Source organism: Cinclus cinclus, chromosome 1 (assembly GCF_963662255.1).
Source record: "Cinclus cinclus chromosome 1, bCinCin1.1, whole genome shotgun sequence".
Lineage (NCBI taxonomy): Eukaryota > Metazoa > Chordata > Aves > Passeriformes > Cinclidae > Cinclus > Cinclus cinclus.
Window position 1 is genome coordinate 117,340,972 of NC_085046.1, and position 13,417 is coordinate 117,354,388.

Sequence of the window (13,417 nt, forward strand, 5' to 3'; positions counted from 1 at the left end):
GTAAAATTCAGGATGTTGCTTGACCTATTAAACCAGACTAATGCATGACACTCGCCCACACCAGACACTGCCCATCTGAACTGGGGTATCCAGCACCAGAAATTAGGTGAGCTTTAGCAGTGATGTAAAATTACTGCAAAAGAAATGTCATCTGTGCAAGAAAATAAAATCACAAAGTTGCCATCAAATAACTTATATTGTGCCTTATTTTGCACCTTTTTACTTGAAATTACACACAATGCCCCTGCCCACCAAAAACCACCTGAAGTGCTCAGACTAAGGTCAGCCATAGAAGCTGGGCAGGATGTCTGGATGGAAAATGGATGGAGACTACTTTCCAGGAAGGGTGGCTTAGAACAAAGCTACCTTCTATTTTACACTCTGACAAGCTCTTCTGGATCCTGTCAGAGCAAAGGACAGCAAGTTTACACAATGTTAAAAATCACACCCTCTTTATAACTACTATATTGAAATACTCTGTATACCTCTTTTTAAAATTACTTATCTTAATTTTCATTAGCATTACATATGAACCTCTGCCTGTAACAAGTAGCAAAACTTAAAATACAGTTGATGCTCTTTAAGCCAAGTTCAGTTTTTACAAATGTGTCACAGAAGGCATCATAAGATACTGATTTCAGTGGTCATTTTGAAAATAGCTTCAGGCTTGGCATATGTTTCATTCAAAAAGGTCCAAGAGGAATCAGTACTTTTCCACATTTAACCCAGTTAAGTGTTGTGCTGTAGTTTCTCTCAGTTTCTCTGTAGTAAGCTACACACAGTTGTTACCTCTGTGTTCTCCCAGCTTTCAACACCATGTCAAAAGCAACCTGTTGAAAATGGCTCTTCTCTCCTGAAAATTACAACCAGAGCTCATTGTCCCATTGATCCTTCTCTGCTGGAGTCAACATCAAGAACTTGCACTGACAGCGAAGGAAGGAAGTTCACGCAGGCTCAAAAGAATGGTTTCATTAGAAATTTATTTCTTTAAACATGGCCACTTTGAGATTAATGATACTACTTCAGGGAACATGAAAGAATAATAAACAGATTTAGAAGGGAAACAATCAGGTAAGTCAGGATTTGCTTTTCAAACAGTAAAAGGCCAAGCTCCAAGAGGCAATAAATTTTGGCATCTGAGGACTAGTATTATTTTCAAATTCAAAAGTTGGCTTAGTTTTACAGTGGAAGCTGACTGCAACCTTAGCTACCTTTCCACAGCACTGGACTCAGTCATAACTTAAATGTACAGGAGCATAATGTGAAAAGATTTTGTTTTATTAATTAAAAGTTAACAGCAACAGGCACATATTAAAATGAATATGGCAAAGCCTTTACAAATGGCTTTACGCTGAAGCTCTCTTCCAAAAATGGCTGTTGCAACAAACTGTAAACAGAATAATAAACAGTCTTTTACAATAATAATAGGGAAATACAAATGAACTAAAAGAAAGCACCAGTTTCTCAAACTAGATTACAGTTGTGCTTACTGTACTTAAAACAATGTAAAACAAATTACAAAAATGGAATGTTTTAAGTTTAAAATTAGTCCTTTAATTTTGTCCTAAAAAACATTTTCTCCTTTTCCCATCAAAAACCCATCAGTGGGTAATGTTTCAGTAGAGGGAGGAATACGTAAACAATGCACTTTTTTTTTTAATTATTTTTTTTCAAATCAAAAACAAATTTGGTCACTTAGCTTTGTGCATAGTTTAAGGCATCTGTAGCAATTTGTTACAGTTTCCTCCCCAGTGTGGCTGTTAATGAAATTGTCACATTCTAAAAGAATAAATTAAAAAAAAAAAGAAAAAAAAAGAAAAATGTTGCCGTTCAAACCCTTCCCCGAGCCCTCCCTCCCTCCCCCGTCCCAAACGTACTCACACACCCACACATACACACACGCTGCAGCGAAAGGGGCATTTGTACCCTTGTTCTGAAGGACACGCTTCCCATCCCACATTATTTCAGATTGGCAAATACCCTGAGCTGATTATGGTGTTTAGACATTCCACCTTTTTCTTGCATGTGCAGTTCAAGTGTACAATAGTGAGAACAACATGCGATGTTCCCACTGCAGAATCGCAATGCAGTTCGGACGCTTCCCCCCCACCCCTTCCCTTCCCTTCCCAGATTCAGAAGTGTTTTTTCACCGTTAAAAAATTGCATTCCCATATAGCACTGGAGTAAAGCTTGGCTGTGCTCTACGATGAATGCTCAGTTCCCAGTGCACAAACAAAATTATGGCAAATGGGAGGCTTTTCTGGCATCCAAAGAAACAAGAGCTGCAGTCTCAGATTTGATCTTTTTCTTTTAAAAAAAGCAAAAAAACCCAAGTTAGTGGTTCCTTCACAGCCATGCGCAAAGGTTAAGTCTAGAACCGATAGTTTCAGAGTACATTTGTAAACATCAAGTCTTGCCAGAGGCAGCAGAGGATGGGCACTTCACATTTCCGTATTAAAACAGGGACTGAGTGGAAGGTATGCTTTGAACACATTTATGCAAGTCTTGCTAAACTGCAAGGGAGTGGAACAATCCATGTCAAGTCTTAGATTTGAAGACCGTATTCCAAATATCATGAGAAAACCCAAGCCATGGGGCACAATGAAGCTTTCGTCCCGTTGCTCCAAGGCTCAGTCACTGCTGTGCTTTGCATATTCGAGGTTCCGAATGACAACCAACTGAGGCGGGTGCATATTGCTCTATGTTCAGATCTGGTGGCTTAAAAAAATTCTGGGTCAAATGGTCTGTGTCAAAGGAAAACTTGGAAATAAATAATGCTGGCATCATTTTACCGTTTTACCAAAACCTTGGGCTGGCATGTGTCTCCTTTAATCCAACCGTGCAGATACCAAGGGAAGAGGCAGTTTTGTCATGGAGATTGAGGTCAGGACAATCGAGGTTCCTGAGGTAAAATGTCTGAGTCCATTTCCTCAAAAGTGGGGTCAACATCATCACCACTGCCTGACTGTTCCCTCTGCACTCCCTTCCAGCTTGCCTTGTTCAGTCCCAGGTGGCCAAGCATTGTCTGTGACAGCCTTGTGTTGGAAAACCGGGCCCATTCCCCAAACAGTGGTTCCACTAAGTAAGTCATAAAACCTTCAAACACAAGCAAAAAGAGGCAGATGAAATGAAGGAACAGTACAGACAAAAATTAAAATACTCAAACCAAATATTTTAAATAGCATTTAGTAGCAAATAAATAAACGTGTCAAACTACTATCCTCCAATGTGTATTTATTCATTTAGATATTTCAGACATCTTTATCAAAAAATCTCTCAAAATGTAAAAGATTCTCCTGATCAGTCAGAAGAACAGCAATTCAAATTAACTTTTTTCTTTCACTGCAATGTCAAAATGAAGATAAATACTGGACAATATGGAGGGGGAGAGAAATCTAAACATCAACAATTAAGTCGCAATTTAGAAAACCTAAATTTCTGAGAGATTTTATAATTAGTTGCCCCACAGAGTGTCTGAATTATACTACACAGGGAAAAAAGAATATATTTTTTCACAATAAAATACTAAAATACAAAAATATTAGACTAAGAAAGACTAAAAATACTTTATAATATAAATTTTAGAATTTTTTTAACAAGGCCACAAAATAATACATTGATGTATTTGTTGGTGTGCACATGTTCATTTATTTGTAATGTCTACTTCCAGGAAACAAAAATTCAGTGGCAAGATAGCTAAAATTGAATCTTTTAATTAAAAAAATATATGATTTTCTAGCATTCTACATTATAACAGTGCAGCTGATTGAACACATCAGCTTTTGTGTCAGTCTAAAGCATTAATTCATGCTGTAATTGTTGTTAAATTTATTCTGTTCTTTTACTATGTTTTTAACCGAGTCCCACTTCACCTCCCTAATCAACTTTTATTAAAATTAACTATAAAAAGACATTTTACTGTTTAAATCCAAGCCAGGTTATCAAAATCTATTAATATAATGGCTATCCATCATTCTCCATCACATCTCTGCCCCCCACCCTCCTTAAAGGCTGCATTTAAAGGGAATGCTGACATGCCAAAAAGTTAAACCCGGCATGCCCAGTTGTGACAAGCTTGCTGCAAAAGGCACCTGAGACCACGTGGCAAGGAGAAGGGACTGTTGCCTTCCCAAAATACCCTTTAGATGAGGAAAGTTCTGGGCAGCAGTGTGGGGGAAGTCACACAGCTGCCTCTCACACTGTACCTGCTCTGTGGGGCAACAGAGGGGCTCCAGGGCAGCACCGTTCATAAACAATTCAAGAGATTTTATACAACAAGTGAAAATAAAATTGCTCTTTATACTAAAGTCCTGCCACACACACACACACGCAGCGTATGTTCAGCCTCTAGGAAATGTATCCAAAAGGTGCTTTTATTCAGATTGCATGCTGAAAGAAATCTAAAATGAACTGAATTGCAGTTACCAATCTGGATGTTGGCAATAGTTTCTGTCTGTCGGTCACAAAGTGGACTCACACCCAAGTGATATTTTTTTTCAATATCACCTAAAGAAACAAAAGTGTAATGCAACCATTAAATTATCAAGCCCCAACCAAATCAAACACTAACAGAAGTGAGCTGTGAGTGTTGGTTAACAAGGACACTACCCTGCAGCTGGTGGAATGCATTTATTTCTCTTCCCATCTCCCAAAAAGACAAGTAGGTCTGTCAGACTAATAATACTTACAACTGCTGTATTTAAATACTTGGCATTTTTCATCAAACAGTTATTACAGAAACTCCAGAGAACCACAGGTTTCATGAAGGATTACTACTATCCTTTCTTGCAAAACCTCCTACACTGTCACAGAAATGACAAATTAATCCCCCCTCAGCAATATGGAAGAGGATAGCTTGGCCTTCAGAAACTGATCACTAAAGGCAATTTGTGTTTCTGCTTCCCCGTCACCTTTATCTAAGATTAAGTCTCACATGATTAGCACCAAATAAAGCAGTCTGTTCCACATTTACCATATTCACATGCAAATTAGCAGGTCTCAAGTCCACCAAACTAGCCTTAATTTTACTATAAAGCAATTTAATAATAATGGAGCAAATTCACTCCATTTGTCAATTGAAGGCTTTATTAACTGCTTACATAAGTAGTCTAAACTGTGCCATAACTAAAAATTTCCCTGGCTCTTACCTGCTTACCAACAGGCCTCACAGCTGAAATTTAAATATTGAAAACACATGATGAACATATTCCATAATTTGCTGAAACCTCTAGGGCAATTTTAAAGTGGCCATAATTATTAATCTGAAGCCCCTTTCAGCTGAAGGATGTATTGCATCAGCCATTCTATGTTCAGATTCTAAGCAGATTCTCTGCTGAGTTTTGGTAACTCTGACCTTTTGCAGGAAACATAACCCATGAAAGTAAAAAAATCCCACACTACATCTCTATTAGTGCTAAATATAAATGGACTAGGGCTCATGGACACTCTGTCCACACTAAATACATTAAATACTAACAGATACTTCTACTCTTACTTGCCTTGATGGAAGAACTCCTCTGTTACTTTTTCACTCCACTGCTTGCTCAGCTCCCATGTCCGACAGGGGTTACAAATATCTGCACACTTCAAAGCCATCTAACAAGTTAACACACAGTGTTAGATCACCTTTCCTTCAACAGAAGTACCTGTAATTGCTTAATTCCTGATAGCAGATTATTTTTGGTTTTGTTAATAACAAACCTACCTACCAATTTGTGCTCCAAAGTTATGTTCTGTAATATTTAAATACACTCAAGGAACTGTGAGATGTCACGATCATCCCTGAGTAATATGGAAATTCAGTCAACTCAAAGTATTTCAGGGCCACTATATTTAGTATACTCACTGGTAGAGGAGTCAAAAATAACTTCAGAAAAAGAAGCATCAAAGCAAGCAAGCAGTATTTTCCATTTCTGGCTCTCATGCTTGTATTTTTAGCAATAGTTTGTACAAGACAGAACTCATCTGTCCACTTTCTCTTATAGCCCAAAATATGAACCTAGTAAGAAAATGCCTACAAACCTAAGAAGATTCTCACGGTGTTTGTTTTTAAGGTTTGCTAAAGCTCACTAGCACAACTACAAACTGACTCACAACAGCAGTGGTTTCCTTCCCCAAAATATGTTCTGACAAAGCATTTCACTGTTCTGTGGCTCCAAAGGAACAGAAAGACTAAAAGATAGTTCTGCTCCATTTTGAAAGGAGTAGAAGGTCTGGCAGAAGTAGTATTTAGTATTTAAATTAGTTTTTACACTAAAATGCTGTTTTCAAAAACGTGAGCAGCAAGATCACCTGTAAGATGAAGTGACGATGGTTTGCATTCTCTAAACATAGATCTCCTCTATCCAAATGGGACCGGAACATGGACAGGTACTCATTTTGTTGACTGATGTCTGTGGCAAGAATGAGATCACCTATCTGGCTCTCCATCAGCTGCCTGAATAAGTGACACCAAACATTCAAAAGTATATCACTTAAAAATAACAGTCATCACGAGATGTACATGGCTTTTTATTACAAATATAAGCTATATATATAATAAGCATTTTCACTGAACTGTTTGTTTACTTTTCCTGAAAAATTCTTGCAACATTCACAGAAATATCAGAATATTTCATAGGCAGCTTTCAGGAAGACTAAACAGATTTTAGCTTTTTTTTCCCCTCCCCCTCAGTTTTGGCGTTTTTTTTCTTAAAAATGCACGAACTGATTGTCTCAAGACTATTTCTTGTCAAGAGTAGGTGAAGATAGTCTATTTTAAACTACAGTTGTGGTGGCAGAACGAGAAAAGACTGCCAAGTTTAGTCTGAACAGATGCTTGACTACATGAATACACTCCTTCAATGTGCTTGCAATAAATGTTATTTTCTGAGTATCACGTTGCACCATGAACTGCTCTACTCTACCAGCACAGTATCCAGGAATTCTTAAAATATATCTCCATATTCTGTACTCAAAAGTGCTGTGCAATAACTTGTCTAGTTTTGCAGGGCTGTCTTAGCTGACAGATTGCTTCTATCTGAAACTAATCTATATTATGTGGTATAAACATACCTGTTTTCTAATGACATATGTGCAAATAAACCAGATTCTCTCAGCAACCCCACAGCTGATCTCCAGTGATGGTTTTCTAATACTGAGGTATTCTGTGAATTAAAAGGGAGTAACACATCAGTCAATGCCTTTTTCTTGAACTGAAGAGTTATATACAATTTGGCTGTGTTTTGGGGTTGGTGTTTTATTTTCTTCTTCTTTTTTTCCCCAGAGGTTAAAACCCACAAATCCTGAATACTTCGTTAATTTGCACAATTTTTTATCCCAGTGACATGGAAACAAGATTTGCATTCAATCCTACCAATAGCTAAATACATCACAATTTATACTCCTTTTCTATCTCCAAACCTGGTTTTAACAGAACAACTGATTTTATCCTTACCTTATATAAAGTTGCTAAATAATGATTTGTTTTAATTAGGAAAGGTTGGTTAACACCTGGGTGATCCAAATCGTGTGTGGCAGCTGCTATTAAACTGAGCAGGACATCCCATGGAGTTAAAGATTTGGAAAGCTGCAAGGCAAACCCAACAAAAGACAGTAATTTAATATGGCCTTAGAAAAAGTGCATGAGTGCTGCTTTTTTGGTTTTCAGTAATTAACAGCCAATAGTAATTTGGAGAAAACCTTGAAGATGTAAAACCAACATTCCACTGACTTTTCACAGTATTTCCCCTCCAAAAGCTACAAATTTTCAACAATGATTAAGCATTATTCTTTCTGAATGACAAGGTTCATTCTAAAAAAAAATGGCAGCACAAAAAATCCTTTATGTGTAGTAATAAAGCACTTTTCCTAACCAGACCCCATAAAAGCAGCAAATTCTTAAAATTAGCTTTCCCTCTTATTTACCAAATCAATTTGTATGTGTCTGTTCTTCTTCAAATTCATATTATATTTTAAAAAGCATGAAAACCTTTTCCTTCTAAGAAGAAACTAATGCTCTGGAAGACTTAGAACTAATTAATGTGTATTTCTACTCTTAGGCAAAATTGCATTTCAAGGTTTACCAGGAACAGAACCAAAGGAGGAAAATCTGCCACAAATAAATATTTTCAATGTGCATGTCAATTAACTCAATGGACTTACTTTCACTGTTCATAGCTGTTCTAGCTTGTGGTTGAGAGGTTTGAAAGTTTTAACTCAGTAATAAAGTGTAGTTTGCACTAAAACAGAGAGGACAGTTCTGCCCATACAAAGGTGAACTGCAGCAAACACTCCATAAGGACACAAGTTTATGTTCCCTATCACACCTCACATGTTTAAATTGTACTTTAGTGCAACAGAGCTGCACATTGAATTATGGCTGTATATGTTACTAAAAATATAAAGTCTATACTTGTATCTGAAGCTTTACAGAACTTCCATCACGAGCATTAAATTAAAAATGCTCAGCTTCCAAACTAAATTCCATAAAAAAAGCTCATCATGTATCAGCTGTGATCAGGCTCACTGCACCAATTGGTCTGAGAGCAGCAGTGAAACTGAGTGGGAGGAGTGGGCAAGGAGCTTTTGAAAAAGGCTTTATGGAGCCAAAACTTACTTGGTTTTGCCTCAGAAGCAGAATAAGGAGCTACACTATTCAAGGGAGTATCAGACTGGTGATAATCTGCATTAAGGAAGATAGCCTCTCATCTAGCTACAGAGCATTACAGCTTTCAATTTAATACAGAAGGACAGGACTTTGCCTGAAATTGTCCAAGACATCACTTACAACAGCCTGACAGCAGTCCAAGTAGTGAGGAACAAACACTCAACTAGTTTAGGTCCTTAAAGGTCTGTCACTCTACCCTTTGTTAAAAAGAAAGCCAAAGAGAACTCCTATGTATTGCTATGAACTGCCTCTCATAGAAGCAAACAGTCCAGTAACAGCAAAGATGAGCAAAGCAAGGGTAATGGTAATTTATGCAAGAAAGAAACCACCCCAGATGACAACTACACAGGTTTATTGTTGCCAGCTCTGACTCAGGCTGCAATTCTATATAAATGTCTTGGGACACAGCACTATGTTAAACAGCTGCAACTTTAATTCCCTGCTCTAGTTCAATGGGAAGTGACACAAAAGACAATGTCAGCTCAGAAGGGGGATAAAAACAAAACATGCTAAGTTTGAATCCACAGCCTCAGCAACAAGGGTGGGCAAGGGAGAGTTTAGAAGTGTTTCTTGTTGGGTTCTTAGGTTTCTTTACTTTTCATAAAACCTGCATGTGCATATACACATATATGAACGCATGTAGGCTCATATATACTGCTCTCTAGAACTGCCTGAAAAGAGCTTGTAGCCAGTTGGGGTTTGGCTTCTTCTCCCAGGCAACCAGTGACAGAATAGAGGACACAGTCTAAAGATGTACCAGGGGAGGTTTAGGCTGGACATTAAGAACAATTTCTTCACTGAAAGGGTGATTAGACATTGGTATGGGCTGATCAGGGTGGTGGTGGAGTCACCATCTCTGGGGGTGTTTTAAGTAAATCTGGCACTCAGTGCCATAGTCTAGTAGACAAGGTGGTGTTTGGTCACAGGCTGGAGTCTCTCAGAGGTCTTTTCCAACCTAAATGATCCTGTGATATATACACACAATCCATTCATATGCATATACACACAAACACATATATTTCTGTGTGTATGAGTGATGCAAAAGTGAGAATGCTGCCTTACCTTGGGCTCTTTTAAGTAACAGTGCATGGCCTGAGTCACATCAGCAGCATGAACTGCATTATGATAAGGATTTTGACTGTGATAATCTTCTTGAACCATAACTGCAGGAAAATAACAAATATCCAAATTTAAATAAAATTGCTGTTTTATCAAGGGCCATTTTATATGCCCCACTAGGCACAGAAATATGCAATATCACAAGTTACATACACATAAAAGCATCAGAGTCAATAAATAGTCAGCTGAACCACAATGCAGCTCTAAGATTTTTATGCAAAGAAAGTGTTTGCTAAAGGAAATCGACTACATGTAAAGTCACCTCAGAGCAATGATAAACAACTTGAAATCAATATATAATCTGAGATACTCTGACTCTGAGAACTTCCCAGAGAAGGCTGTTTTTGATAATCTGTCTGAAATGGTGAGGCAACACAAAATGAAAATTATGCTATTCACCAAACCATCAGGATGACTTCATATCATGACCTGAAAACAGACAGAATTTTAGAGGAATTAAGCACTGCTTTCCTGCCATATGAAGTGGTTTGTTTTCCCATTTAGGAAAGTGGTCATGGAAAGTCCACTCTATATATTTTTAGGCGTTTTCTCATACTTGTACTCAGGCCCATATGCAATTTAGGAAGGAATCTCATTTAGATGATGGTCTGAACAACTACACCTAGACTCAATAGTCCCCATTTAACTTCTTCTTTGCTTTCCTCCTCTTTTCTCCATCTTCCTGGCTGTCTTTGAACGTTATAGGCAGAATTCTCCAAAGGGCATCAACATTAGCTAAAGTACAGGGAATGAAAAAAACTATAACGTTAAAAAGGATGGAGGGGAAGAAGATCTAAAGCACAGCAATCAAAATATATTGTGAAGTTTTGCCTTTCACGACACATTAGTTCTTCCAAGCAAACCTCAAAAGAACGTTTTCCTGTCTGACTACAGTCTGTCTGTCCCACCAAACAAACATGCCCACAAGCTTCTTTTCTACTCAGTTTACATGTCCAAAGGATCCATATAATTGTGAATGTAAAGTTACAGCATTACTGACATGGTATTTGTGAAGAGCTGAAGTTAATGAAAAGTCAAAATACTGTCATCACCATGCAATCTCATTAGTATTCAACAGACAGGTGACAGCTCATATGAAAAGTAATGAAAATCAATATAAATGTCTTTGGGTTTATTAACCTGCAGTAGAACTCTCTCCCATCTATTCCTCACATCAAGTGAAGGAATACATATATCCCTGGCTATCTTTATGTTTTATGGCTTCATAGGCTGATCCAGCTACCTGAACTTTACATTTTTCCTAACTTACTTATTTTACTAAAGCAGACCTAGGCCAACATTTTGATGACAGTTTGCCCGAGCCAGAAAAGCACAACAACCCTGTTTTCAGGAATGTAGTACTTTGCATCTTCTCTGCCCTGATTCTGGTCTGGAATAAGAACCTCTAAAGACACAGTAAGAAGATGCAGATCTCTAAGTAAGACTATGGAAATCACTGAAAGACTCTGTGTGTGTGTATGTATGTATACATATATACATTTAAAAAGTTAGGATCCTACAGGGGACTAAAATCAAGATTTCTCTACTTAAAAAGATTCCAGCAGATTTTCATATAATGGGAATTTTGTGTGGCACTGGACCATTTGAGATGTCCTAGTCTTCTGGAATTTGATCTTCAGATTGCTATGGATTAGAATATAAGAGGTAGCAACAGAAAAGAATGAATTTTGTTCATGCTAAGAAGTTGTATTTGGAAGAAAGGTTCTTAGATTTTACAATTTTACTTTACATAAGAGCTTTTTACTGATACTAAGTAGAAGGCATTACATAAAGAGAAAGGTGTTGAATTCCAAATTTAGAATAAATTTTGCCTTCTTCAAAGTTTAATCTCATTTTAATGGATTATGACTTTGAATAGTCATATGTAGTTAAAACTCTCATCTTCTGATAACCAGTTAACTAGACCAGTCATTTCTAACTGATCTTTCAAATATTATCATTTGCATAATGTCAACTAACCAGATAAGACCACATTCAGACAGAGCTCAAGAAGCCTAAAACCAGGTTTCTACAATACTTTTCCTCCATTCCAACATATCAGTCATTAAGGTCAGCTGATTAACATTCCTGAAACTGGAGAAAATTTAGTCCACTTTAAAACAACATCAAATGCAAGACAGAACTGATTTTTTTTTAACTGAAAGAGAACTAAATTATGAAAACAAAAACATTTTCTTATTTGAAAGGGGAGAAGAGACTTCCAAATGTGATTGCTCCCCTGTTAAGTGACAAGCTTTGGAACCACAGAATTGTTTTCTCTGAAATGGTGAAAAACTGCTGAAAGGGACCAGAAACTTGTTTCTCCCACTCAGTTAAAAAAATCATCCCACTTTACAAAATTAAAGATACTGTCACAGAAGAACCAAAGGAAGGAGGTCTCATGCCAGCACCAGTCTATGTACTGGGATGCAGACAGCTCTGTCGAGTGAATGTACCCCTTGGTTTGAATATTCTATATTGTATTTACAATTCTTTCCAAAGAAGCTTTCCAGTGACACAGGCCCAGACAAACAATTACAATTGTCCTGTACTCTGTCTAGGGAGAAACTATGTTCACAGTACAATGCTTACTTACAGGAGAATTTGAGCAAGCCAGAGATAACTCCAAATTGGCACCAGAAAGTATTTTTTAAATATTCCATGCAGTTAGGGAATATATAATTATATATAGTATAATATATAATTGGAAAAAGTAAAGACCAATACAGAACTGAAAATCAGAACAAAGAAAGGAGCTGTCTAGCCTTTTCCAATACAAATATCACACATCACATATATTCCTGATTGTTTAATAGATACTAAATAGATTTAATAAATAGAATACAGCATTAGCTATGAAACTATTAATTTTTTTAATACTTGTGTGAATTTAACATGGAAAATTCTATACTCATAAAAACTTTGAGATATCGTCTCAATATAATTTAAATCACTGCACAGTATACAGTACACCAGTAGCCTTCAAACTTTATTGCTAAATACAAACTGTATTGCTAACTACAAACATGACTTCAGTTAAGGCATAAAAATGCAGATAAACAGCAATACTCATGAAAATAAGAAGCTGTATTTACCCAAAAATCTACGAAGTTTCATCGTATCTAACTGGAAGTGTTCAATTAGTCCATGTAGATTAAAAAGATGAAAGGTTAAGCTGACTAGACTGTTTCCTGAAAATAAGATGAAAATACTAAATCATTGGAAGCCATGAAATCAGTGACTCTTCCATAAGAAATGTATTATTTCAAACAAATTGGTCACAAAAATTATAGAAGCAAATTTCTTTACACCAAGTCATGATATTCTAAACCATTTCATAAATATTTAAATCTTACTGCATTACAAGTTTCCATTAGCTGTCTCTAGTAACCAGTGGTTTTGCTTAATTGTAATGCATTCACCAACTGTCCCATGGCAACTGATAGAAAGAAAATGTTACTGAATATTAAAAAAAACCCCATTTCAACATGCAAATCCATTATAATGATATTCCATTTTATAATTATATTTATACAGCATATCACAAACACACATACAAACACAAATACAATTAGGCAAAGAGAAAAGCTAGACAACACTACTGATTAGAGGACATTGCAAATATGTTAGCTCTTATTTTCATCATATATT

The 13,417-nt window shown here is 36.7% G+C and overlaps 1 protein-coding gene across 2 annotated transcripts in view; it reads right to left on the minus strand.

The window, feature by feature from the left end:
* Window positions 1-2,884: 2,884 nt before the first annotated feature.
* Window positions 2,885-13,417, minus strand: part of PDE7A (phosphodiesterase 7A) — a 72,763-nt gene continuing 62,230 nt past the window's right edge. For both annotated transcript variants that reach the window (XM_062502003.1, XM_062502013.1), the window contains exons 6-13: window positions 12,862-12,957; window positions 9,710-9,810; window positions 7,436-7,567; window positions 7,054-7,145; window positions 6,292-6,436; window positions 5,499-5,595; window positions 4,426-4,506; window positions 2,885-3,096 (exon numbers count right to left, since the gene is read on the minus strand). In XM_062502003.1, coding sequence (XP_062357987.1) covers window positions 2,885-3,096; window positions 4,426-4,506; window positions 5,499-5,595; window positions 6,292-6,436; window positions 7,054-7,145; window positions 7,436-7,567; window positions 9,710-9,810; window positions 12,862-12,957 — 956 coding nt within the window. The remainder of the gene's footprint in view (window positions 3,097-4,425; window positions 4,507-5,498; window positions 5,596-6,291; window positions 6,437-7,053; window positions 7,146-7,435; window positions 7,568-9,709; window positions 9,811-12,861; window positions 12,958-13,417) is intronic.